At 44.3% G+C, this 26,622-nt stretch overlaps 1 protein-coding gene across 1 annotated transcript in view; it reads right to left on the reverse strand.

Moving 5' to 3' along the window:
• Positions 1-26,622, reverse strand: part of PIWIL4 (piwi like RNA-mediated gene silencing 4) — a 1,045,202-nt gene that overhangs the window by 36,399 nt on the left and 982,181 nt on the right. The window contains exon 20 of the mRNA XM_044072628.1: positions 9,021-9,168. Within this exon, the coding sequence (XP_043928563.1) occupies positions 9,021-9,168 (148 nt within the window). The remainder of the gene's footprint in view (positions 1-9,020; positions 9,169-26,622) is intronic.

Here is a 26,622-nt window from a genome sequence, read left to right on the forward strand (position 1 = left end):
AGCTGGAGGTTTTTTTAGACAGTCAGTATAGGGCATCTACTTTAGGCCTGTTATTCTTTTAGTGAGGTATTTATGCAGCCTTTCCAGCTGTTGCAGATGTCTTGTGAGGTACATACCAAACAGGGTGTTGTACTCTATAATAGATCTAGTGAGGGATGAGTACAGTGGGACAATGATCTACTTTTTTCTGGATGAAAAATCCTTAGTGAGTGATGACATGTAATGCCCTACTACCTGCTACTCGAGAATGCTAACTGGTGCAGAAGAGAAATATTCATGTACTGTTCAAAGAACTTGAGCTCAGTCTTCATAAACAAAGGCAAGGTAGGTAAGTCTTCAATATACCACAACACGGAGTCGGTTATTCTATTATACAATGACATTATTTAAGAAAAAAATTACTCACTTTTCTTAAATAATCTCTTTATATAATGGGGCCGTGGTGGTCTTCTGCTTTTCCCTTGATATCCTGGAGCATTGATGATGCACTGCGCATGCGTATGGGACTTGCGTTCCTACGTTTTTGCAGTGCATCAGTCCTGTGTGAAGAAATAAGAAGTTATACTCACCATAACGTTTCATCTGAGTAGGTAGCTTCATTTGTCTGCAACCTGTGGGTATTGGATCCGATATCGGATCCGAGCCGGCAACTTGTTTCAAGCTAATGGATCCGAGCTCCTAGCTCCTCCCCTCACCCATAATCCCCTGCTAACCCTCCATGACCTCAGATCGAGTTTGCCCCTCAATATATACCCAAAAAATGGGTATCCAACTAAAAATAGATCCGAAGAAGGCCAGGGGGAAGGAGGGGGGGGTGGTTGCAGACAAATGAAGCTACCTACTCAGATGGAACGTTATGGTGAGTACATAACTTCTTAATCTGAAGTAGGGAGTTCATTTGTCAGCAACCTGTGGGACAGAGTCCTCAGCTACCTGCACCTTGGGTGGCCATCATGGAAGGATATTGCGAAGCACCGCAGAGCCAAAGGATGCTCTCCCTCTAGAAATCACGTCCAGTTTGTAGTGGTTAATAAAGGTATGAGATGAGGCCCAAGTGGCTGCCGAACAAATATCATCCAATGGAACTCTAGACTTGAAGGCCGCAGAAGTAGAGATGGAACAAGTGGAATGTGCACGAACTCCTTCCGGTGCGGGTCTCCCAGAGACTTGATACGCCAATAGGATACATTGAGAAATCCAGCGTGATAAAGATACTTTTGAAATTGCTTTCCCCAAATTAAATTTGGCAAAGGAGACGAATAGCTGGTCGGATTGTCTATGACCAGCTGTTCTATGAGTATAAAAGCAAAGCTGCCTATGAACATCTAATGAGTGCAGCTTGTACTCTCCCTTATTCTGATATTTAGGGAAGAAAACCGGCAAATTTATGGATTGATTTATGTTGGTTTCCGATGCTATCTTGGGAAGAAAAGAAGGATTGATCCTGAGGTGCACTCTGTCTGGGTGAAAGATCAAATAAGGAGGCTTCACAGAAAGAGCTTGAAGCTCCGAAACTCTTTTTGCTGAAGTGATGGCTACAAGGAATGCTGTTTTCCAAGATAAGAATTTGAGATCTACTGAAGCAGCGGGTTCAAAAGGTGGAGCAGTCAAGGCTTGAAGAACTAGTGGAAGATCCCATGGTGGTACGGCTTCTTTTATAGGGGGTCTAAGTAAGAAGGTGCCCTTGAGAAAGGTTTTACACAACTTGGCCGACATCAAAGGCCCTGTATCATGTCCCACATGGTAATGTGATATGGCTGCCAATTGCACTTTGACAGTTGAACAACTAGCGCCTTCCTGAAAGAGTTCGGTTAGGAAGTCTAATATGGACGGAAGAGGAGCCATAAAGGGATCTAGATCATGATGCTCCGCCCAGATGGAGAAACGTTTCCATTTACTGCTGTACACTTTCCTGGTGGAGGGCTTATGCGCTGCCACAAGGATGGCTTTGACTGGTGAAGAGATACCGGGAGTCCTAACTAGGAGTGGAACTGGAGCAACCAAGCTGTCAGTTTCAGATTGTCCAGGTTTGGGGTCGGTAAGTTCGACGGATGGGAGATGAGATCCAGACTGGGATCTAGAATCCAAGGAGGATTCACAAGGTGAGACCACAGGTAAGGGAACCAAATTTGCCGTGGCCAGAATGGGGCAATGAGGATCATCCTGCTCCCCAACCGCGAGGCTTTCTGTAAGAGTTGTAGCATCAGAGGTAGAGGAGGATAGGCATAAAGTAGACCGGGTGGCCAAGCATGCACCAGAGCGTCTCTTGGAGTTTCCCCTGGAGGGGGAATTAGAGCAAAGAAATTGCCACATTTGGTGTTTGATGGAGACGCAAAAAGATCGCAGCAGGGTTGCCCCCATATTGCGAATATCTGCTTCGCTACTAGTGGATTGAGAGACCACTCGTACGGGGTAAGAAGGGTGTGACTGAGTTTGTCCGCTAGGATGTTGGTCCGTCCCGGAATGTGCATTGCAATCAGAAAGCGGTTGGTGGAGATCGCCCATTCCCACACTCTCATGGCTTCGCGGCATAGAGGGTAAGATCTGGTTCCCCCCTGTTTGTTGATATACCAGACAACCGACATGTTGTCCGACTGAATCGCAATCGTTTCTATGGGGAGGAGAACCTGAAGTGCTTGCAACGCGAAGAACAGCACCGCTCTCATCTCCAGAACGTTGATATGCAGGGAGGTCTCTGTGTCGTTCCACGTGCCTTGGACTGTCCTGCCTGAATAATGCCCCCCCACCCGAGGCGGGAGGCGTCTGTGGTCACCGTGGCGAGAGGGGGAGAGGTGCAGAAGAGACGGCCCGTATGGAGGTCCGAGGCTTGGAGCCACCATAATAGAGCCTTCCTGAAAGCCTTGCTGATATCAATGGGGTGGTGAAGAGGAAGGGATAGAAAAGACCATTGTACTAGAAGTGTCCATTGCAGTACCCGCATGTTCAGACGGGCGCATAGAAAGAGCGTAATCTCTGCCGCCATGGAGCCTAGTGCCCTCAGGACCAATTCCACTGGTGCAGTCTCTGATTGGAGGATAGCCCGTACATGGAGTTGCAAATTCCAGATTCTCTCGGAAGTTAGAAAGGCTCGTAGCTCTCTGGTATCTATTCTGGCTCCTATGAATTCTATGACTTGTGTTGGGGCCAGAAGGGATTTGTCGGCATTGATAGTGATGCCTAACTGTGGGGCTAGGCGGAGAAAGAAGTCTCTGGCTGAGCAAAGTAGATGCCTTGTTGGGGCGGTCAGGAGCCAGTCGTCCAGGTACGGAAAGACCTGTATCCCCTGTAGTCTCAGGTAGGCCGCAATCACTGCTAATACCTTGGTGAACACCCTGGGGGCTGTGGTGAGGCCAAAGGGAAGGACCCTGAACTGGTAGTGACTGGCTCCCAGCCGGAAGCGGAGGAACCTCCTGGATCTTCTGTCCATTAGAATGTGGTAGTATGCATCCTTGAGGTCTATAGAACACATCCAATTGTTCTCCCTTAGAAGGTGGAGAATAGATTGAAGAGTGACCATTCGGAATTTTTCCTTGGTTACTGACAGGTTCAAGCGGGAAAGGTCTAGGATAAGTCTCAAGTCCCCCGTCTTTTTCGGCACCAAAAAGAACCTGGAGTAGAACCCTAATCCGAGCTGGTCTTGGGGGATGGGCTGGATGGCTCTTTTTCTTAGCAGCTGCTGAATTTCTGCGGCTGCGACCTCCCTCTGATCGGGTGGTACATCGGGGAGGTTTTTGAATTTGGGGACATGGAGTAATGGTATTTTGTACCCTCTGGATATAATGCGAAGCACCCAGCGGTCTGTCGTGATGGACTCCCATGCCGCTAGGTGCTTCGAGAAGTGCCCCCCGACTGCCTCCAGAGTGGAGCAGTCGGGCAACCCTTCAGGGCTGCTGCGCGGGCCGTTCAGAGAAAGGTTCTCTGGACCCAAAGTTTCTCGGAGCACCTTTGCCCCCGGGGCGGCATCCTCCCTGCCCTCCTCTGCCACGGAAGGACTGGTTGTCCGGAGCGGGTTGGGAATGTTGCGATTTCCGGAACCACATCTTCTTCTGACCCTTTTGGTTCTTCGAAAAGGACCGCTGGGGAGCAGAGAAGCGGACTCCGACGGCAGACGTCTTCCTGTCTTTCTCGCTCTGGACAAGTGTCTCGCGAACCGTTTTGCCAAAAAGGGCAGAACCATCGAAAGGGGCGTTCGCAAAAGACGCTTTAAAAGGCTCCGCAAAGTCACAATGACGGAGCCAGGCCTGACGTCTCATGACTAGGCCTGCTCCGCTAGCCCTAGCGGCTCCCTCTGTGGCGTGGGACAATAGCCGCATAGAGGTATTTGAAATTGATCTCAGAGTGGCCATTCGGGTGGAGTACAATTGTTTGTCATCCGTCGACATGGACTCGGGAGGGGAGGCAGCGTATTCTTTAATAAGATCCCGCTGCATCCTGATGACATGTGCCATATAGTTCAAAGACCTTACCAAGAAGGTCACTGAACTAAAAACTTGCTTCCCTAAGCGGTCCATTGAGCGGGACTCCTTGCTCGGTGGATGGACTGAGGGGCTCTCCTGAGCCAATTCCCTCTTCGTGGCTGCCGCCGTCAACATGGCATCTACGGGGGGGCCCTTACTCCAGTGTGATCGGTCTGAGGGGGGGCTAAGTATTCTATCCGGGCGTTTTGGTATTGGCTCCACGGTGTCCGGATCCTTCCATGCCCTGGTGGTAATGAGGTCCACCAAGGGGTCTGCCGGAGGGGACACCCAAGAGGTAGACGGGCCTGCTTCGAATGCCTCCAGAAACACGGACTCGTCGGAGGAAGACTTGGGGGCAGACCACCCACCTCTGATCCTCAGCATCTCCATGATGTCTCCAAAGGAGACATCCTCAGGGGGTGATCTTGGGGAGCCTTCCCCTTCCTCCAAGTCCGTGTCCTCAGTTAAGGACTCAGGGGAGTCCACGTGCCTCCTCTTGCACTTATGCTTGCGGGGCACTTCCTCGGGGGGGGCTGTCCGAGGAGGCCTCGTCAGCTACATCCTGTTCCAATGGAATCATCTGGGACATTGAAGCAGGCTGTCTCTTTGGCCGGGTGATGGAAGCCTGGCCCAGCACAGAGGGAGTGCAGGGAGGAGCTGAGACAAGGACCGGGGGTCCGGATGCTCTCAACAGAGCCCTCTCCACAACATCGAAAGCCGAGGGGGAACCACTCTCTCTTGGATCCGAAAGTAGGTTCCCACTCGGATCCGATGAAGGGATTGGAACCGGCACCGAGACCATCGGATCCGAAGGACCAGTACGCTCCGACCTGGACGGAGCCGAAGGCACACTGAATCCCTTGGATCCGAAGCTCGGGCCACGGCTCCGAGAGGTCGGATCCGACAGGCTCGAGGGTATGGTCGGATCCGAAGTACTGTCGGCGCCGACCCACCCCCGGCTCCAACGCTACTCGGCTCCGAATGCTCCGATCCCGGGTAGCGGGTCGGAGAAGGAGCAATACGATGGAAAAAAGGTGTTGAGCTCCCCCCCGAAGGGGGGGGGGGGGAGGCAAGAGCACTCCCATCTGCAGCTGGGCCTGGATGAACCTTCGCATCATCCAGTCCAAGTCTGCATCGGACATACTAAAAGTCGATCTCGAGGAGGTCACCGAGGCAGGCCTGGAATGCCGCCTCGATGACTTCGATGGAGATCGGGCCTCCTCCTCCTCGGGCCCTGGGGAGAAACAAGGGGATCGGAGCCGAGGAGGAGGAGACCTAGAAGCAGTGGAGGGAGAAGCCCGCTTAGCTGGCGGGGCCGAAACGGAGGTCTCGGCCCGCCGCTTGTGGTGCTTCTCCCTCTGTTTCTCCCTCCTGGCCTCCCTGTCCTCCGACACTTTAGCGGGAGTTTGAGTCCCAGACGGAGGAAGGGGGGGGCAGGAATGGCAGCAACCACAGCCTGTGGTGGAGCCACGGGAGCAGCGGAGGCCGGAGCCGAGTCCGGGGGTAAAAGTCCCGCCAGGACCAGCTTCGACCTCTGCTCTTTCAGTGCCCTGGGGTTGAACGCTGCACAAATGGTACAGCCTGAGGTGAGGTGTTCAACCCCAAGGCACCGAATGCACCGAGTGTGGCCATCAGCCGGGGAGAGCTTATGGCCACACTCGGTACATTTAGAAAAAATGGCTTTTGGGGCCTCAGCCATACTCAAAGAAAAGTAATGTAACAAACGCACACAGGCCCCAAAACACAACACACAACACACACTCTAACGACCAGCGAAGGGAGGGAAAATTACTTAAAAGAATATATTACTCTAAAGGATACCTAACACTTACACACAGAAAAATTTTTGAGAAAAGATTTAGAAAGTTGACAGAAAAATTACAACTTAACTGCCAAGACTAGATGAGCTCGCAAGAATCCAGCTATCCACAAGCGCGGCAAACTAGATCTGAGGTCATGGAGGGTTAGCAGGAGATTATGGATGAGGGGAGGAGCTAGGAGCTCGGATCCATTAGCTTGAAACAAGTTGCCGGCTCGGATCCGATATCGGATCCAAGACCCACAGGTTGCTGACAAATGAACTCCCTACTTCAGATCAATGGAAAAAAGGAATATCTCCATTGCTTTTTTTTTTTTAACTAAAAACAAACAAACAAAAAAAGAAACAAACAAACTGGGATGCTTGTAACGTACAGCAGAGACAGGACAGAGGAAATAAAAGGATAATCAGGTAAGTTTATTTAATTTTATAAAACCCAAGCTCTCAGCTGGCCAAATGTATTCTCATGCTGTCTCCAAGTTATGGAATAATTTCCCTTCCTCACTCAGGACTATCAGCAATCCTGCCGTCTTTAAAAAATCCCTCAAATTACAGCTCTTCTCTCTGGCTATACTCCTGCACCCCAACAAATACTCCAACATCTGACTTCTCTCTCTGGAGCCTCAACTTTAACCAATCAACTATGAATATATCCTCTCCTTCTCTCTACCATATTGACTTCTTGCTGTCACCTTAACTTGACTCTTCCTCCTTTAGCACTTCTGTCTCCTCCTTCCTACCCTGAAGTCAACTCTCCTCTGCTAAGAACTCTGCAAGCATATTTATACTCATGTGTTATCTTGAATACATGCCATCTTTACTAACATGTTTATACCTGATTGTAAACATTATCACTGTTGTTGCTATTACCTTCTTTAAATGTGAAAGTACTGCTCAAAATACTTTGTTCTATATGTATTAACACTTTTACTTTTGTATGCAATTAAGGATCATTTGTATGTAATTAATGAAACTGAAAGTACCGCTGGAAATACTTTGTTCTATGTATTAACAATTTTACTTCTGTATGTAATTAATGTGGAGCTTTTCTCCCCGGACCTCCACTGAAAATGGGCTCTTTCTAGGCCCAGTCAACTTTCCCGGTTAACAAATGCAATAAATAAATAAATAAATTAATATGTACAGACCATCCAGCACATAAACCCAGAATTCAAACTTGTGCCCCTTCCACTCAGACATGGCTAGAAATTTACCAATGTGCTTGAGTTTGCCTGCAATTCTATGAATTTCAATCTCTGCTTCATTCAACTGCAGAAAATTTTAGAAATTTCTAGAGGTAATGTGATATCACACTGACATTGCCCCCTGTATCAAACTATAAACTCGCCTGAGTTCTATGATTATCAAGTTTTACTTCTCTTCTTACTTCTTTACATCAGTGTCAAAGACAGCAGTTAATGAAAACGGGAAATGCTTTCTGAAAATTATTTCAATTTACTAATTATTAACTCGTATGTAACAATCTAGCCCTACAAGAATTAATATAAATTGCAATATACCTTCACTTCATTTATCATTGAATATAGCAGGGTATTTACCTAGATTTCTTCATCTTTATCAAATATGATCACCATACTAAATCATGCAAACCTTTGTCTCCCAGTCAAATGTCTTTGAGAAGTCAAATGGCACCAGCTGGTTAAACTTCATCATTTTCAAGAAAATTTGGTTTTCTCAGGCTGACCAGTTTAATTTTAGTGAAATAGCTGTGCTGTGGGGTAAACTGTTTATTAGCAGTAAAATGTCTGACTCTGTGCTTTGCAGATTCACATCTGATTGTATGGCATGGTTTGTAAATGATCTTGTTTCTCATGTTTGTCTGCCTAGTACTGTCCCTATATTCGTATGTGCCTATTAAGCATTTTTGGTTTTCAGTCATCAGGAAGATCCTGTCTGTGACATCATGTCAGGATGTAAACTAAGGGTTAACCATAGTGAATAGCAGAGTCAGAAATATCAGGATTTACACTCCAGTCATTGCAAACAACCGGTAATAGGCCATAAGTGCAATGCAATGCAATGCATTATGGGAAATATACTATCTTAAACTGACAATGCTATACAGCTGTCTTAAAGTCTGGTGGCTATGGTACATATTGATAGTATGTGCAATAGTGGCTATGGTACATATTGACCGTACATCCAAACACTATAACAGCTTTACTTTACTTATCATCATGGTGGAATGGCATTCTTCATAAGAAAAACAAGAAGTACAGCAGGAACTGGAGCAATCATTCAAAAACACTAGTAGACAAGATATCAATCCTGTACACTGCAGAAATAGCAATGAATAAACAACAGGTAAATGCTTGGCTAAAACCTGCTCGACTGAAACCAGAATGACAGAGGATAATGACAATATTTAAACAATCGTTTAAAAATTGGTGGACCCTATTCATTCAGGAACTTAGAAGAATAGCAGCATTGCTTGAGATCTACAATTCATCCAACTTCATGAGTTACAAAGCATAATTAAATATTCTAGACAGTTCTGTGTGCAGAAGGCTTGAAATATAAATGTTTTGCTAACGCTATATAATTAGGGAACTGAAAAGCAATGAATCCCATATCTGAAAGAGGTAGCTAAGACCTTGCTTTCTTGTTGAAACTGTTTTCATTTGCAGGAATCAGTTTGTTTTCTTTTCATTTGTGAGTTTATCAAGCCTTTTATTTACACACTTTTTCATATGTAACTAAATTCAAACTGTATGTGTACTCACAGGCCAGTTGTAGTACAAATGGCACATCTTGTAAGTCAGCCTCTGCATGTGGTCTGGTTTTAATCCATTCGTGTCAAACACAACATTGTAGTAAGTTGGATTTACAGTTCCCTGACGTGCCACTTGGCTGACCAAGTAGAAGTCATACCTATGAACATTAAAGGAAAAAAATTAAGACATTATAGTGAATACTATTAGAATTTGCCACACTATAAACAAAATCATAAAATATAATACGAAATGCAAGCTAGTTTTATTCTTGAAATGTACACCATAAACAACAGAATACTTCATATTATTACTACAAATACAGCAGTAACCCTATATACAGAAGTTCAATGGTACTTAAATTATTTTCAAAAAAACTCCCTAAATATGCTGTTAAAAGGCTTCTCTAAACTGACAATTTCCAGTAGATTTAACTCTGTCACTGTGGCTTGATTTGTGTCTGAAAACTAAAGCCATCTTAAAGGGTCAATTTACCTGTTTATTAAGCACCCACATACCCCTAACAACCCACCTGAAAACTTTTTTTTAAATATGAGGAGAAATAATCAGGAGCTGTTATGATTTTATAAGACAGATGATGGCATGACTTTGTTTCCTCCATGTGTTTACCACCTTATGTCGGCACATATCGTCAGCATGCCACTGTATTAAGATGGGATGAGGTAGTGACACTTTACACGTAATGCACAGGAGCTCTCCTGGGATTAGTAATGCACTGACTGTATTCCTTCAAAATGCTGATTAGTCTATGTCTTCTATACATCAGCCAATAAATAACTGCTCTGTTAATCACTGCAATGTTTTGAGTTTTATTTTGAAAAACATCAGGTACTTTGGATGAAAAAGCTAGCTTGGTCCTGTAAACAGCTCTTTTCCCTGAAGCACTGTGCAGCAGAAAGAAAAATGATCAGCTTGTTGAGTTTCAGAGACCAAAATACAGACAGATGGTGGGAAGACATACGTGCTGACTGAGATGCTGTCAGATACTAGGACCAAGTAGGTAGCACAGTAAGTACCATACCTTTCTCTAGGCTTTCTCAATCAGACGGCCTCCTCCTTTGTATGAAAACCAAAGAGAGAGAGAGAGAGACAGCAGAAAAGAACAGGCATACAGAAGGGTTGGGAGGGTGCCAGTGGGTGGGGTTGTTTTTTGCCTTAAGACAAGATGCAGGGGGTTTGTCTCACAGGGGGAGGATAATTGGGGCTATAATTAGCTCGCTGCGGGCAGTTAGCACCTATGATAGTCAGGATAAAGGTCCTCCAAGACTGCTCTTGTTTTTGAATCAGGACCATTATTAGATTAAATGGAAAGGAGTCTATAGACTTCTCTCACACTCTCCCTTTTGTTAGATTAAATGGAAAAGAGTCAACAGACTTCTCTCACACTCTCCCTTTTGTCCTCCAGCCCTCACTGGACCACCCCTGCAGCCCCATTTTCTCCCTGTCTTGGCTACCCAATCCCACCGCACATACACATCATTATCCACACAGACTACTACTTTCTTGCTCTTTAATTTTTTTTTTTTTTTTACTTTTCTGCTTATTCTTCCAACCTTTCGACATACATTAATTAGCCAAGACTGCCCTGCCCAAGACATACTGTAACAACTGTGGAGGAAATAACTAAATTAAAATGGGGGTCTAAAGGCACTATACATTCAGAAGCCATGGTGTTCTAGATAACCTGACATGCATTTTGGATCTTTTTCTCAACCTTTAGATCCAACAATAGTAGAAGTTAAGTGCTTTTCTTCTTCTTCGTCTTTCAGCTGCTCCCGTTAGGGGTCGCCACAGTGGATCAACTGTTTCCATTTCTTCCTGTCCTCTGCATCTTGCTCTGTCACACCAACCACCTGCATGTCCTTCCTCACCACATCCATAAACCTTATCTTAGGCCTTCCTCTTTTCCTGTTACCTGGCAGCTTCATCCTTAGCATCTTTTTCCCAATATACTCTGCATCCCACCTCAGCACATGTCCAAACCAATGTAATCTTGCCTCTCTGGCTTTGTCTCCAAACCTTCCAACCTGGGCTGACCATCTAATATACTTATTCCTAATCCTGTCCATCCTCTTCATACCCAGTGCAAATATTAACATCTTCAACTCTGCCACATCAAGCTCTGACTCCTGCCTTTTTGTGAATACCACCGTCTCCAACCCATATAACATAGCTGGTCTCACTACCCTCTTGTAGACCTTCCCTTTCACTCTTACTGGTACTCGTCTGTCACAAATCACTCCTGACACTCTCTCCACCCAATCCATCCTGCCTGTACTCTCTTCTTCACCTCTCTTCCACACTCACCATTACTCTGAACTGTTGATTGCAAGTATTTAAAGTTATCCACCTTCACCACCTCTACTCCCTGCATCCTCAGCATTCCTCTATCCTCCCTCTCATTCACACACATATATTCTGTCTTAGTCCTGCTGACCTTCATTCCTCTTCTCTCTAGAGCATATCTCCAGCTCTCCAGGGTCTCCTCCACCTGTCCCCTACTCTCACTACAGATCACAATGTCATCTGCAAAGATCATAGTCCACAGGGACTCCTGTCTGATCTCGTATGTCTACGTGTCCATCACCACTGCAAATAAGAAAGGGCTATGAGCTGATCCTTGATGTAATTCCACCTCCACCTTAAACGCATCCATCACTCCCACCACAGAACTCACCGCTGTCACACTAGCCTCATACATATCCTGTACCACTCTTACATACTTCTCTAACAGTCCCGACTTCCTCATACAAAATCACAACTCCTCTCTAGGCACCCTGTCATATACTTTCTCTAAATCCACAAAGACATAATGCAACTCCTTCTGACTTTTTCTGTACTTCTCCATCAACACTCTCAGAGCAAACATTGCATCTGTAGTGCTCTTTCCTGGCATGAAACCATACTGCTGATCACTAATCATCACCTCCCTTTTTAACCTAGCTTCCACTACTCTTTCCCATAACTTCATGCTGTGACTGTTCAATTTAATCCCTCTGTAGTTACTACAGCTCTGCACATCACCCTTCCTCTTAAAAATCGGTACCAAAACACTTTTTCTCCATTCCTCAGGCATCCTCTCACTTTCCAAGATTTAATTAAACAAGCTTTTGTCCCTTTCAAATCAGGGTCTTCCTCAGAACTAAAAAAACTTCAATAGAAATTGCATTAAATAACTACCGCTTAATCAATGTCACAGTCGCATTAAATAACTTCCCATCAATCATAAGTCATAAATTCTATCCATCCTATTGGAGACATTCAAAATAAGTTAATAGGTAAAAAGATTTTAAAACATTCCTATTTATAACTTAACAATAAAAGAAAAAGTATAAAGCTTGACAATGTTCATGATTTTAAATGCCTTAATTTCAACACACTTGCCAAAGAAAGAGTGTCAAAACTAACCTGGTGGAAAATCAGTGTTAAAACTCAACTACCACCAAAGTTCCATGACCTCTAAAAAGTCACCCCAAGGATCAACCCTGGGGCTTACCTGCATCCATTCCAAAACAAAAACGAAAAAAAAATAATGGTTATGAAATATACTTAGTGTGGGCATTGTTAGTTTTCTTTTTCAGAATATTAAAATTATATTCATATAGATGCTCTCACATACTCTATTTACTTTTCCCTATATAAAAGGCATCACAGTCCTTACAAACTGCAACATATACCAGACCCTTAGTTCCAGCATTTGCATAACATTTGATAATTAGAGCTGGGAAATGTGCGATAACCAATACATCTACTTCTAAAATAAACCCATACTGGGCACACATGTTACACTTTTAACAACCATTTCTTTTATTTCTAACTGTCAAAACAGGTTTGGAACCCTCCAAATTTTTGTTATTCCGCTCTTAAAAATCACTTTTGGTGTACACTCCAGAGTCTTACTAAAAGTGCTTGAAAGGGTTATAATATCCTAATTATTACTAATAATATCCAGAAGAGGGTTACATTCTATACTGTAAGCAAGCACATTTTAATATTTTTGAACCATTCTTTGTTGTTTGAACACTGGGCATCTTTATCAAATACTGCCTGCATCTCTATCCCCCAAAAAGTTACGGACCTTCTGCGTTCCTCTCTGGTGATAAACTGGGATGAAAGTGAATGAACACATGGCCACAATCACATAGTGTCATACATAATTAAAGCATGCCTATCCACACCTACACAAAAAGGCAGCCAGATACAGGTTATATTATCTCATTTTTAAAATGCTGAACCTTGTATAGTCAAAACTATAAGATTGCTATTTTAAAAAATCAAAATGCAAACATTCACGAAATACAGTGTTATTGCAGGGAGAGTAAGACCCCCGTGTACCACCACACCCACTGCTAGTTATATATACAGATGTGTGTGTGTGCATATATATATATATATATATATATATATATATATATATATATATATATATACACACACATATATATGTATCTATATATATATATATATATACACATATATATATATATATATATATATATATATATATATATATATATTGGTCTACTTCTGTTTATCGAAAAAACATTTTTTCGAAAAACAGAAAGCTAGACCCATTTTAGAAAAAGTGCACTTAAGCAAAGTGCACTTTCATGAACACCAGTTTGCTGAAGCACAGTATAGTGGGGATAAGGAAATATACCCTTTTCCTCACAGTAGTGCCATCTAGGAGCTACTAGCAGGGGTGTAGGGGTGCAGGGTGGCTTGCCCCCCCTGCAAAAATGTGTTCTTAGTGTGTGTGTGTGTTTTTTTGGTGAAATAATGTTCGCGAAAGTGCACTATCGTTTAACTGCACTTTCACTAAAGTGGGTTTGGCTTTCTGTTTTTCGGAAAAATATTTTTTCAATGAACAGAAGTAGACTATATATATATATATATATACACACACACACACACACACACACACACACACACACACACACACACACACACACACACAATCTAGTAGGGGAAAAGGGCAATTTATCTGATCAGCACTGTATTGTGATCACAATACAAACATTTCAATTATTTAAAATAAAATCATAAAGTCTCAGCCATATGAGGTTTGATATTTTAAATAATCAATAATGCAAACTAGATGCAAATATAGCTTACCTTCTGTGTGCACCTCTGATGTTAGACTGGGCAAACGTAAAACAACATATGGTCACAGTAATGTATTTCAACTTACTGCTGTCAGAAATACATATGAAACATGCCTCCTTGCCCCTACTCACAAAAGACAGGCACATGCATATACACCTCATTGTGAAGAAAGTGATTACATAATGATCACAGTAATATATACAATCTAACTTGTTGCTTCCTGACAGTACACTATCCTTAGGCAAGTCATAGTGATCTTCTATGCAGACATATGGTATACGTAATACCAGTGTACATTTCATTAGCAATTCATGACCACAGAGACACACAGTGGACTGATATCTAGATATCAAATGTCAGCACTTTTTGCTATTCACCGGCATTAATCAGGATCAAGATCTGAACTGTGCAAGCAATGAAGAAGTGTTGAGCTCCAAAGACAGGAGAACTTAACAACATGTGACTTCACAGTATGTCTTGGTACAGAGTTCTTGTGCCATCTCAGAGTATGTGACCTTAGGACTAACACAATCACATGATTCATCAAAGGGGATCTCCAGTGTTAGATCTCTTAATTATTCACTCCATACCCTATCCTGTCCCATGACTCCATAAACCCTTTCCTTCGAGGTCATTATCCAGTCCCATAAATACCAGACACTATCCTCAACTAAGTTCTATTCTTATCTCTATCTTCACCTTCCACATTGCCCTTAAGAACTATTTAGGACACATGTTCAGATTTCCATATCATGCTCATATGTTTACAGCATATCATCTCTGCCCACAACTCCAAAAACCCAACATTTACCACTCCTTTTTTTCATCAATTCTACTGGTTATAAATACCATCTGTGTAAAAAATACATCTCCCTGTTTAATTTCTCGAAGTCTTTTGGGTTTCTAATACAGTGACGGAAATGGACCCATTTCCTAAGTCAGGGTATGACTAAAGTTCATGAAATTTGTACTGTTTCAGTCTTTGATGCTAGCCAAAAGTGCTCTTCCCAGGGCCCGCAATGTGCCCAAAACTGATTCCTTCTGCAATTTGTACAGACTTACATGTATCAGTAGAATATCTAAATACAACTGTAAATTCTTTTTATGAGACCCTCATTTTGATTATTACTGGAGCTTTTCAGATATCTTTCTTCCATATTGCTCTTATTTGTACCTACAAATAGTGGTACTGTAATCACTGGGTGTAGAAATTTCAATGATCAATGCTACCTTTATCTTCTTTTCACATATTATTATAACTGGTTTTCTCGTTTCTATTTTCTGACTTGTTGTAATGGGTGATCCCGTGTGATATAAACATCATCATTCTCTATAATGCTTTGCAGCTCATGTTTCCAATACTTCTCAGATACTTCAACATTGTAGTGTTCACACAATCCCCACTGCAACAGTCTTGCCACACCATTATGCCTTTCAGTATACAGGTCCTCTGCTAATAGTGTGTCATATGCAGCAATGAAATATGTAGCTGTTTCCAGTTCTGTTTTACAGAACCTGCATTTGCCTCTTTCTCCCACATTTTCAACGGACTTTGTAAACCAATGCGTATATAGTACAATATCCTGGCCAGCCAACATTAACCATTCATGTTTTGGTTTAAATTCACCTCTTCTTAACCATCCTGCTTCACATCCTTATAAACATGAGGTTATTCCATGCATTTTCTATGTATGGTACTATATTTATGGCTTTTCCACATGGAGTTGCTGTCTGATTTTTGTCTATTTCTGGTTTGATTTCCATCCCATCTTGACACTTGAATGCTTCTACTAAGCTAAGCAGACAGATCATCTTAGACTTCTCTTTGTGTTTTAAAACTTTCACTATGTCTAGATCTGATAAGGGCAGTAAATACGTATGCAATCTCACGATCACAGATCTATAAACATGATCTCTTTCCAGGAGGACCATACGTCTTTCACAGAGAGGGATATACAATTTTGGTATACATTGATTTTTATATGTCATTTGACAAAAGTGAAGCATTTTTCTATTTTTCCTCTCCAAGTGATCCAGTATCCTTTGGGGCCAATCAGTCACACCAAAACTGTGTTAGAACAGGATGAGCAAACTGATTTATAGCTTTGACTTTGTTCCTAGATGTCAGGATGTCTTCTAAAATATTCCTTACTGAATTTTGTTTGCATTTGTTTCTGTTTTATTGTCAATCTCTCATCATTTCCAAAATATGTATACACTGCCTCCTGCTTAAGTTCCTTTACATTCCTGTCCCAGACTATTATTTTCTTGGTATTGCAACTCTTCTGCTGCTTTAAACATTGTTTTTACACATTTGTCAAGACCAACTCCTGGATTCAGCAAGCCCTGCACAGTGTGCATGATTAGTGTAAGAGGTAATGTTGGCAATATGACGGCCGAGCGATCCACGTACATGCCCATTTGATGTGCACGAGCGCTCTTGCACTAGTCCTGCACGTTCCCAGCTCCTGTAAGCAAATTACCCCATTTGCAGGTGATAACCAAGCAAATGAGGTAAATGTGCTATCCAGGAAGCTGGAATCAGGACGTGCAGGACTAGCGTAATCAGCAGAAATGTACTTGGTTAGTAACCGAGTACATGTCTGCAAAATTCAAAACGGGACATGACAGCAACAAATAAAGGCTGAAAATCATTGAGGAAGCATGCCAATGGCCAAGTATAAGGCCTATGGCATTGCAAACAACATAAAAAGTAAAACAATCAGCTTTAATTTTATTTCTGCCGATCTTGGCTGTTTAATCATAGGGCAGCGGCACGCAAATGAAGTTGGATGGGAAAATAAGAAAATAAACCTAAAACAAGCATTCTAACTAAAATCAGTATTCTGCCATGCAAGTCAATGGCAAGCAAAAGACAACCTGGCCAGTGAATAGTGGTTGCTAAGGGGGGAGGCTCAGTGTGACACATGTAACTATGCATTAGCAGGCAAACCTATGCAAATGAGGGGAATGATAGTGAATCCCAGTTTTCCCCAGCATGTGAGGCAGGTACCAACAGTGTAAGAGTATGAATAGCTGAGTGCAAGACTAGGAGGTAGGTGACATCATGGGTGGGTGCGTCAGGCATACTGTAAGCAGATTGGAGCCCTGTGGCTTGGGTTTGCTCAGCTAAGCTAGGGGGTGTGTCAAAAGCTGCCTAGCACTCTTTACAAAGTGTAAGCGGGTGTGTGTGCCGTACACCGGGCTTTACAGGAAGAAAATGAAGTTAAACCAGGAAATAGCAGCAATGTGCACATTTGAGCACTCTGTTTGTGTGGTGTGCACATGGGCTCAAACAGGGAGGCAATGGGAATGGAAAACAGCAGTAGGAAGGTAATCAAGGAGAACAAGCCTAGCTGGCAGGTGAAATGTATCAGAATCAGCCATTACACAGGCAGCAGCCCAGCCCAGAACACTACTATAAACCAAGCAAACACCTTCCACACTGGTTTTTCCCACACTCTTCACCACCAGTGTATACAAGCGGGGAAATTTTAACAAGCAAACCCAGAAAATGAGAAGGGCTGCAGCAAGCAACATAGAACAACATGTGCAAGAGGCTGAGGGTGGTGAGGATATGAATGCTGCCGAACAACCCACAGTAAGGAGACGGAGAAGAGTGTACAGAACCAGGGTAACCTACCAGGGGTTACATGAGCTGGAGATAGTGGAGCACTATAGGGTGGACAGAGATCTCCTACAGCAAATAGTTCAGCTGTGCCGGCCACACCTGACACACCAAACTGACCGAGGGGTACCCATCCCAGTGGATACCAAGGTATGTGTAGGCCTAGGTATACTAGCCATAGGTACCTCTCAAAGCACAACTGGAGATATCATGGGGATCTCACAGGCATCAGTATCCAGAGTATTCCACAAGTTCCTGGATGCCATGTCAGCAAATGCCAGTGAGCATGTATATTTCCTCAGCACCCATGAGGTGTTGACTAGCAATATGTGTCTCTTCCACCAAATAGCAGAATACCCTGGGGTAGTGGGTGCTATAGACTGCATGCACATACGCATCAAAGCACCACCTGGTGAGCAGTGTAGGGACTACATCAATCACAGGGGCATCCACTCCATCAGCTGCCAGGTCATATGTGATACCCAGGGCATTATAATGAATGTGTGTGCTGGCTGCCCTGGAAGCTATGACAATTCCCACATATGGTGTCTGATGTAACTGTATCAGAGATTTGCCAATGGGGACATCCCCTAGGGTCACCTACCTAGTGGGGGATGCTGGGTACACACTGGAGCCGTGGCTGATGACACCCATCAGAAATGCACACACACCTGAACAAGTACACCATAATGAGGCACACTCACAGGCTAGATATATAATAGAGCATGTGTTTGGGATGTTTAGGTCATGGTTCCGGTGCCTGGACACATCCGGTGCAGCCTTGCAGTATTCACTAGCAACATGTACCCATATTGTTATGGCATGTGCTATGCTACACAATATGATCCTGCAGAAACAGCTGCAGCAGGAACAGCATGGGGCAGGGCCACATGGCCTCCCACCATGCCAAGGCCTGCACAGGCACAGAGTGACCTGGAGGAGGAAGAACTTGAGCCTGCCCCAGTAGGCAGAAGGAGGCATGCCCAGTATGCCCTGGCCTTGGCAAAGAAGCAACGCATAGCACATGCACTGACACAGTAGGGTTCCAGGGAATGACACCTCACTCTGACTTGCACATACAGTAAAAGGGATGCCAAACATGACACCACCTGTGCTTAACCACGTATAGGGAGTGTACTATGTGCATCCGACATAGGCAGCCCTCCAGCATCATCCGCAAGTCTGGCACACCTACAAGGTAAGTCAATCAACCTACCAATTGCCAAATGGAGTAGAATGTGTTGTTAGCTGCAGCTATGGTATGGATGTGAGCATGCAAGGGAACTGGGTGGCTGAATGTTACGTCAGCAGACAGTAGACACCCATAGTGGCACCCTGACATGTATAACACATACTGGAGTCACCATAGTAGCCAGTACTACACAGGGTGACAAAACCCACTGCAGGAAATGTGCTGAGAGACATGTGTGTCCATATGACCCACACATGCCAGTCAGGACGGTTCACATACCCAACAACAGTCGCAGCCAGCAGTACAGGTGTAACAAACCCAAACAGGGCCTGTGCCATGGCCCCAGAATGATGGCTATGGTTAACCCCACCCTCAGGCCTACACAGACAGACCACAGTAGGGCAGGCATCGGGATGTTAGTTCTGGATGGTAGGAAGTCAGGCACTAATATGTAGGGCAACCAAAGCCACGATCTGTAGTACACTGGTGTGCCTCTTGTCAGCATGATAGTTAGCAATACAGAATGAAATGGCGTACATGACATACCAGTACAGTCATAGCAAATGTATACAAGTGTCACTTGTATCCCCCATCCTACATAGCAATGTAATAACAGTCAGGTGTGCCCCCCCAACCCTGTGTATAAATGTAGAAATAGTCAGATGCATCCTACATAGTAATGTAAATTAACAGCAGTGTGCCCCCCACTCCTGTGTATAAATGTAGAAATAGTCAGGTGTGATCCCCCCTGCTATGCAGAAATGTAGTAACAGTCAAAGCCAACTGATTGATGGATACCCTGCAGAACACAGCATGCTACCTGTCAGTGTACAGCACAAAGGTCAGCACTGCAGCACAAACTACCTGGACACGATCCACAAATCCACTACAGATGGCTATACTGGGAATGCTCACACACTTAGAGAAACGAAGGCAATGTCAGTCAACAACATACTCAAAGGTCATACTGGGCATGCTCACACACTTAAGGCCATGACTGCAAACACCAGTGGACCAGACATATTTGGCAGTTGCAGATGTTAGTGCAGACACTCGTCAGTATGCACCACTCATGCCTTGCACACACAGTGGATAGGAATACAGACATATATGTCAGGGTGACACACTATAATAAGCCAAAAGTAGACATACATAGATGTGTGGAAGAGGGTGACTGTGACAAGGAACCATCCAGGCCTGTCCCACCCAGCACCCAGCCAAAGGGCCCCAAACACATGATGTGCACATATCACTCACCGCAGATACTAGCCACCAGTATCTGTCAGCATTACAGACTATGTGGTGCATGTGCAAGCTGTGCAAAATGACTGTACAAGGAAGTAGTCATCTAGCAGCATTATACATGTATCTGTGGCATATGACCCCATGTGTGCCCGAATGTGGCGTGTCAACCCTTACATGAATGGGTTATGGCCCATGCACACACCACTCTCCCCACAGCCCTAATATGACAAGCCTGGTGTGGTAATCCAATGTGAAATACATCTTTGGGAGAGTTGTAGCCCAGTAATCTCCATGGCACGTCCCATAACTATGTACTGCTATAGTATGATAAACTAGTTATGTAGGAGGTCTAACCCCAGACTTGGCAAGTGTGTGTGTGTGTGTGTGTTTGTGTGCGTGTCTATCTCTAACTGTAGAGAGCAATGCTTTTTAGGGTACTCACATTCCTTACAAGTCATATACTCAACTTTGGCAAGGCTGCTGATGTCACTCACCTAGAAATACACCTCTGGGAAAGTTGTAGCCTAGTAATCTCTGTAGCACATCCTGTAACTGCGTGCTGCTGTAGTGTGATAAAGTAGGTAGGTAGGTGTTCTAACCCCAGACTTGGCAACTGTGTGTAAGTGTGTGTGTGTGTTTATGTGCATGTCTGTCTGTCTCTGACTGTGCAGATAGCAATGTTTTGGGTACTCACACTCCTTACAAGTCATATGCTCAACTTTGGCAAGGCTGCTGTCACCCAACTAGAAATACACCTCTGGAAGGTTGTAGCCCAGTAATCTCCGTCGCGCGTTCTGTAACTGCATACTGCTGTAGTGTGATAAAGTAGGTCGATTGGTGTTCTAACCTCAGACTTGGCAACTGTGATTGTTTGTGTGCGTGTCTGTCTGACTGTGTAGAGAGCAATGCTTTTTAGGGTACTCACACGCCTTACAATTCATATACTCATCTTTAGTAAGGCTGTTGATGTCACCCACCTAGAAATACACCTCTGCGAAGGTTGTAGCCCAAAATCTCCATAGCATGTCCTGTAACTGCATACTGCTGTAGTGTGATAAAGTAGGTAGGTGTTCTAACCCCAGACTTGGCAAATGTGTGTGTGTGTGTTTGTGTGTGTGTGTGTGTGTCTGTCTCTGACTGTGTACAGAGCAATACTTTTTAGGATACTCACACTCCTTATAATTCATATACTCAAATTTGGCAAGGCTGCTTATGTCACCCACCTAGAAATACACCTCTGGGAAGGCTGTAGTTCAGTACTCTACATAGCATGTCATGCAACTGCGTACTGCTGGATTGTAATTTAGAACTGTGGTAGGGTTCCATCCCCACCCATGGCAGTTATTGGACATTTTGGGTATGTTTCAATGTCTGTATACAGGGCAATGCATTATAGGCTAGTCACATAGTACATTTCAAATGGCCTACTTTGGCAATCCTGCTGATGTCAGTCATTGTGAAATACAGCTTTGGGGAAGGAGTTCTCTAGTAATCCCCACACATATCGGTTGTGGATGTTTTGTGTGACTGTCACTGTCTGTGTAGGGAGCAATGCATTTTAGGCTAGTCACCCACAGTACATTTCAAATGGCCTACTTTGGCAATCTTGCTGATGTCATTCATTGTGAAATACACCTTTGGGGAAGAAGTACTTCAGTAATGTGCATGGCGTGTACTATAACTGTGTAATGCTGTAGTGTAATAAACTAGTTAGGTAGGGGTTCTATTCCCAGACATAACAGGTGTGCGTGTGTGTGGGTGTTTGTAACTCGTATCCTGTGTAGAGGTGGTTGTGAGTGTGTGACACCTGTGGCCAATGTGGAGTGGGTTTTGCATATTTCTTATATGGTGGCCCTACTATATATCACAATGTCCACCATACAGGGATAATAGATGTGAAATAGCTGAGAGGCTGGGGTGCAAAGCCATACCCATACATGCCACATCAAGTCCAGGCAATCACAGTTAGCTACCCCAGTATTACGCAGAACACACTCTCAACCCATGTCTCATACACACACACATATGCCTAGGCAACAGCAAATATGTGGGCGGTACACTGCATAGTGGCCTGATAGTAACTATGGAGTGATAGCAGTGGGCTATAGAGGGCATGTTACCCTGTCCATCTGTCCAATATGCACGTACATGCTGACAGTGTACCTCCCCCATGTTCCCCAGTGGACACCTGCACCTGTGGTGTCATCACAATTACCATATAGTTGGCAGTACACTAAACACAGAAAGTGTGATAAGAGACTTAGGGACACAGGTGGACAGTGGTCTCACCTTCGATAACCACATCACCACAACAGTCAGGAAATCCTTCTATGTGGCACACCTCATCACGAAGGGCTTTTCATCCAGAAAAAAGGAGGTCATTGTCTCATCCCTCATTAGACCCATTATAGAATACAAAGCCCCATTTGGTATGTACCTCTCAAGACATCTGCAACAACTGGAAAGGCCTCAGAAATACCTCACTAAATGAATCACAGGCCTAAAGCAGATGCCCTACGCTGACCGCCTTAAAAAACTCCAGCTATACTCTGTCGCATATCGTATACTCAGAGGCAATCTCTGCTTAACATACAAGGCCATGTCAAACCCAGAGCTGTTGGACATGCTGCACTTAAAGAAATCCCAATCCCTCATAGCTACACGCTCCAGGGATCTAAACCTTGTCATCACAATAAAAAAAAACATGCTGAGGGATAGGTTCCTGACCCAGAGACTCCCAGACTCTGGAATAGATTGCCCATACATGTCAAGCAGAGTGCCTCTTTGGACCTCTTCAAGAGGAACCTTGACGATTGGATGGGAGAAAGGAAATTCCCCCCAGGGATCACGTCAGTCACCCTGCTAGACAGGGGTCCAGGAAAGTAAATAATGTGGGAAGAAATAGGGGAATTGTGTATGGCTGGGTTTGTGTATAGGCCCTAGGGCTGATAGCCTAGTACCAACCTATGAACCTATGAACCCACAACAGACATACCATGCCTGACAACATGCCCTGTATGGACAGATGCCACTGACACCAGGGAATGATGTTAACATGCTATCAATGTAGGTGCAGAGTACACCTGCTGCCCATTACTGATCCCTGCCACAGGTGGGCAACACTGGCACATATGATGATAATCTGTGTTCACAACCTGGGCCAGACACCCCAGGTACAGTTTCATATATCACTGTACATGCATGTGGGAGGTGTGCACATCCCAGATACCGTCCATGTCATGGACTAAGGAACACATACATGACAAGCAATGCACAGCACTGGCCACATGCAATAGTCACCCCAGGTGACTGGACGGGGATACAATACCCACCTATGTGGGCAAATGCAGAAACTACAGCCCTGAGACACAATGCAACCATTGTCATGTGGCCTGATGCCAAGGTATACCCATCGCCTACCCTTGTGCAGCCTGCTGCCACAGTCAACCACCACACACCTGTGCAGACATGCACCCATGCATGTCAGTACTGGCACCCTGTGTGTTTGTCTGTGTATTGTATGGTGCATATATTTACATCCACACTCACTACAACCCCATGGGCATACTGAAGCATGCTGTCTGATGTCAGACACCTCCTCATACCCTTTGCCCATACAACCGCCGTATGACCCGTGTGGTGCATGTGATACCTGCACAGTGATGTGTTGTGGCAATCCCGCTACTGATGAGTTGTACTCCTGGCCCTGCCAAGTGTGTCAATGTGTGTGTATATCCCTGTGAGAGTGTGGCTGTGTTGACGTTGGCACATGTTCATGCGGACAGGTACGTGTATGTCACCTACCATATAGCTTCCGTATCCCTGTTGCAGATGTCACTCACCATCACATATATGTTCTGAGGGCTCCACAACAGGTAACCCATGTGGCGCATCCAATAACTGCATCGAACTGTGATAGCACTACATAGTTGTCAGGGGGTTGATACCCTGTGCTGGTAGGTGTGTGACACAAACAAGCTACAGTTTTACTCTCCCACCCCTCCCTGACATGTCTTTGCCTCTTTGCTTAGGCAGCAGCATGTGTATTTTAAGTGATGCTCATGATCAGCTGATGGCCACTGCACACATTGCAGCCCTCCCCTAGATGATTGCATGTAGAACAGCTCTGGTAACATTCCCATAGCCAATTGCATGGAAACACACTCCAATATCTAGGAACATCATGTTGGCCCTTGTCATTCACTGTGAGCAGGAACTAGATCTGTTGGTTGGCAAACAGCATCTGAGATGGATTAGGAAGTTACCTCTTACAACATACACTGTGGAAACAGGGGAACACACAGGAGGGGATGTGCCTAACCAGACTACAGACCGTAAATGCTGCTATACTGCATGTGAAGTACTGTTGGTTTTACAGTGTGTGTGTGTGTGTGTGTGTGTGTGTGTGTGTGTGTGTGTGTGTGTGTGTGTGTGTGGATATGACTTTCCTACATGTCTCAATACTTGCCATGTCAGTTCCATGTTTATGAGGAATCCCCATCTGCAGGATCATCTGCAGACAGGACAGTGTGTTGTGCCTTTGGTTTCATGTGTTACCAATGGAGCATCTATCTGTGGACTGCAGACAGTAGTGTGAAGATTGCAGTCTGTAGATGGCGAAAGTCGTGACAGTTACTGGCTTCTTATCCTTCATAGGACATATGTTGCCACAAACTCTGTTACAACAGTAAATGTATGAGGTTATCACAGCAACATGTCATTATTGGCCCTGTGTATCTGCTGCCAGCCACAACTCTGTCAACCTGTGTACATATGTTATGCATGACGTGGTGCATATGTGTTGTACACCATAATTAGTGTCATCATATTTGCTAACAAGCCAGTGAGATATCAGACTACTTCATATGTTAAGTACAGTGGGGGTTATATTTGATGACATAACCTGGACATTCTGTGGATATTTGTAAAGTCCTTCCTGTGTGTGGGCATCCGTGTTACAGACAGCAGGTAGCAATACCTTTTACAGGAGAACTGGCACTCTCAGGGCAGCTACCTATCTGTAGGAGGTTCAGGAACTACAGACAGAGTGTGAGTAGAGTTGTGTTATGCTTTGTATAGTACTGGTGTTACAGGTTGTGTGTGTACATACTACTTTACCTTGGAATGCAGTCTGTCTGCATAGCTCTCAACTGTGGGCCTATCCTCTTGGTGGCCAGAGGTGTGCCTATCATGTGCTGTCTGTCCACCACAAAGGTCCTGTGGCAGATATTCCACTGGCAGTGTGTGTGTTGAGTGCTATCAGTACATGACCTACATATCAAGCTTTGCACATATGACATGCTGTGGGGGGATGTTCTGTAGTGGGTTGAGAGTATATCACACTGCCACTGCTGCCATCAGTCCACTTCTGTTGCATCCCCCACACATATGGTGGGGCGGGGGCCATATATGTGTGGGCATCACCTACACAATACATGTGTGCTCTTATGCACTCCAGAGGCCAGTGTATGCAACAGTGGTATATGGCCCTGTATTATTGAGTCAGGAGGGAGCACCATAAATGACCTAGGCTGTTAAATATGTGTGGGTATCAGGGGTGAGCTGCCTTAAGGTATCTGGATGTAAAGTGCCGTATACTTCACCTATATTTACATTACTTACATATACTGGGTTACTGCAAGCCTATTGCCTCCTGCCAGACAGACTGTTCTGTTTGTCAGCGTGCATGTGATGGTGTCAGTTATGCTTTATGTCACAGTCACAACCCATTTGGTCACATGACGTCTTTACCACCCACTGATGTTGTTCAAAGTGTAGATAGAGGCTGCTGATCTATACACCTGCATTACATACTATTGATCGTTTGGTATTCTGTGGCCCAGTCTGTCCTCACTATTGTACAATATGAAGGGCTTGGCCTGGACAGCAACAGTTGTGAACCTTTCCAGACTACTGTATTAGTATAACTGTTTCATGGTTGCATTCCTCTGTTTATATGGATGTCAAGTGTCTGAACAGCTATATGACATGGCATATAGAACTGTAATAGTACACAATGAAAGGTATTCCATTTCTGCAAAACTGTATGTGGTGTTTTCCCTATAACCTCTCTGTGGGTATATGTTGCAGGCAACGATTGTCATTTGTATGGTGTTAACTGTTCAGGTGTTAACTGTAGGCACAGTGGCTGTTCCATATTGTGTGCACCTTCTACATATGTATCTTTCTGTACATATATCTAAATGTGTATGTGTAGTCACACGTATATACGTGTGTGTGTGTGTGTGTGTGTGCATGTGTATATATATATATATATATATATATATATATATATATATATATATGTGTGTATATATATGTTCATAGGTTCATACTAGGCTATGTGCCCTAGGGCATTTATAAGCCTAGCCAGAATGTGTTTGGCTACCCATTTTAAATTTATTTTGCTATGCCCTTTTTGA

The sequence above is a fragment of the Protopterus annectens genome, chromosome 5.part0, assembly GCF_019279795.1.
Source record: "Protopterus annectens isolate FY-2018-M chromosome 5.part0, PAN1.0, whole genome shotgun sequence".
NCBI classification, from domain to species: domain Eukaryota; kingdom Metazoa; phylum Chordata; order Ceratodontiformes; family Protopteridae; genus Protopterus; species Protopterus annectens.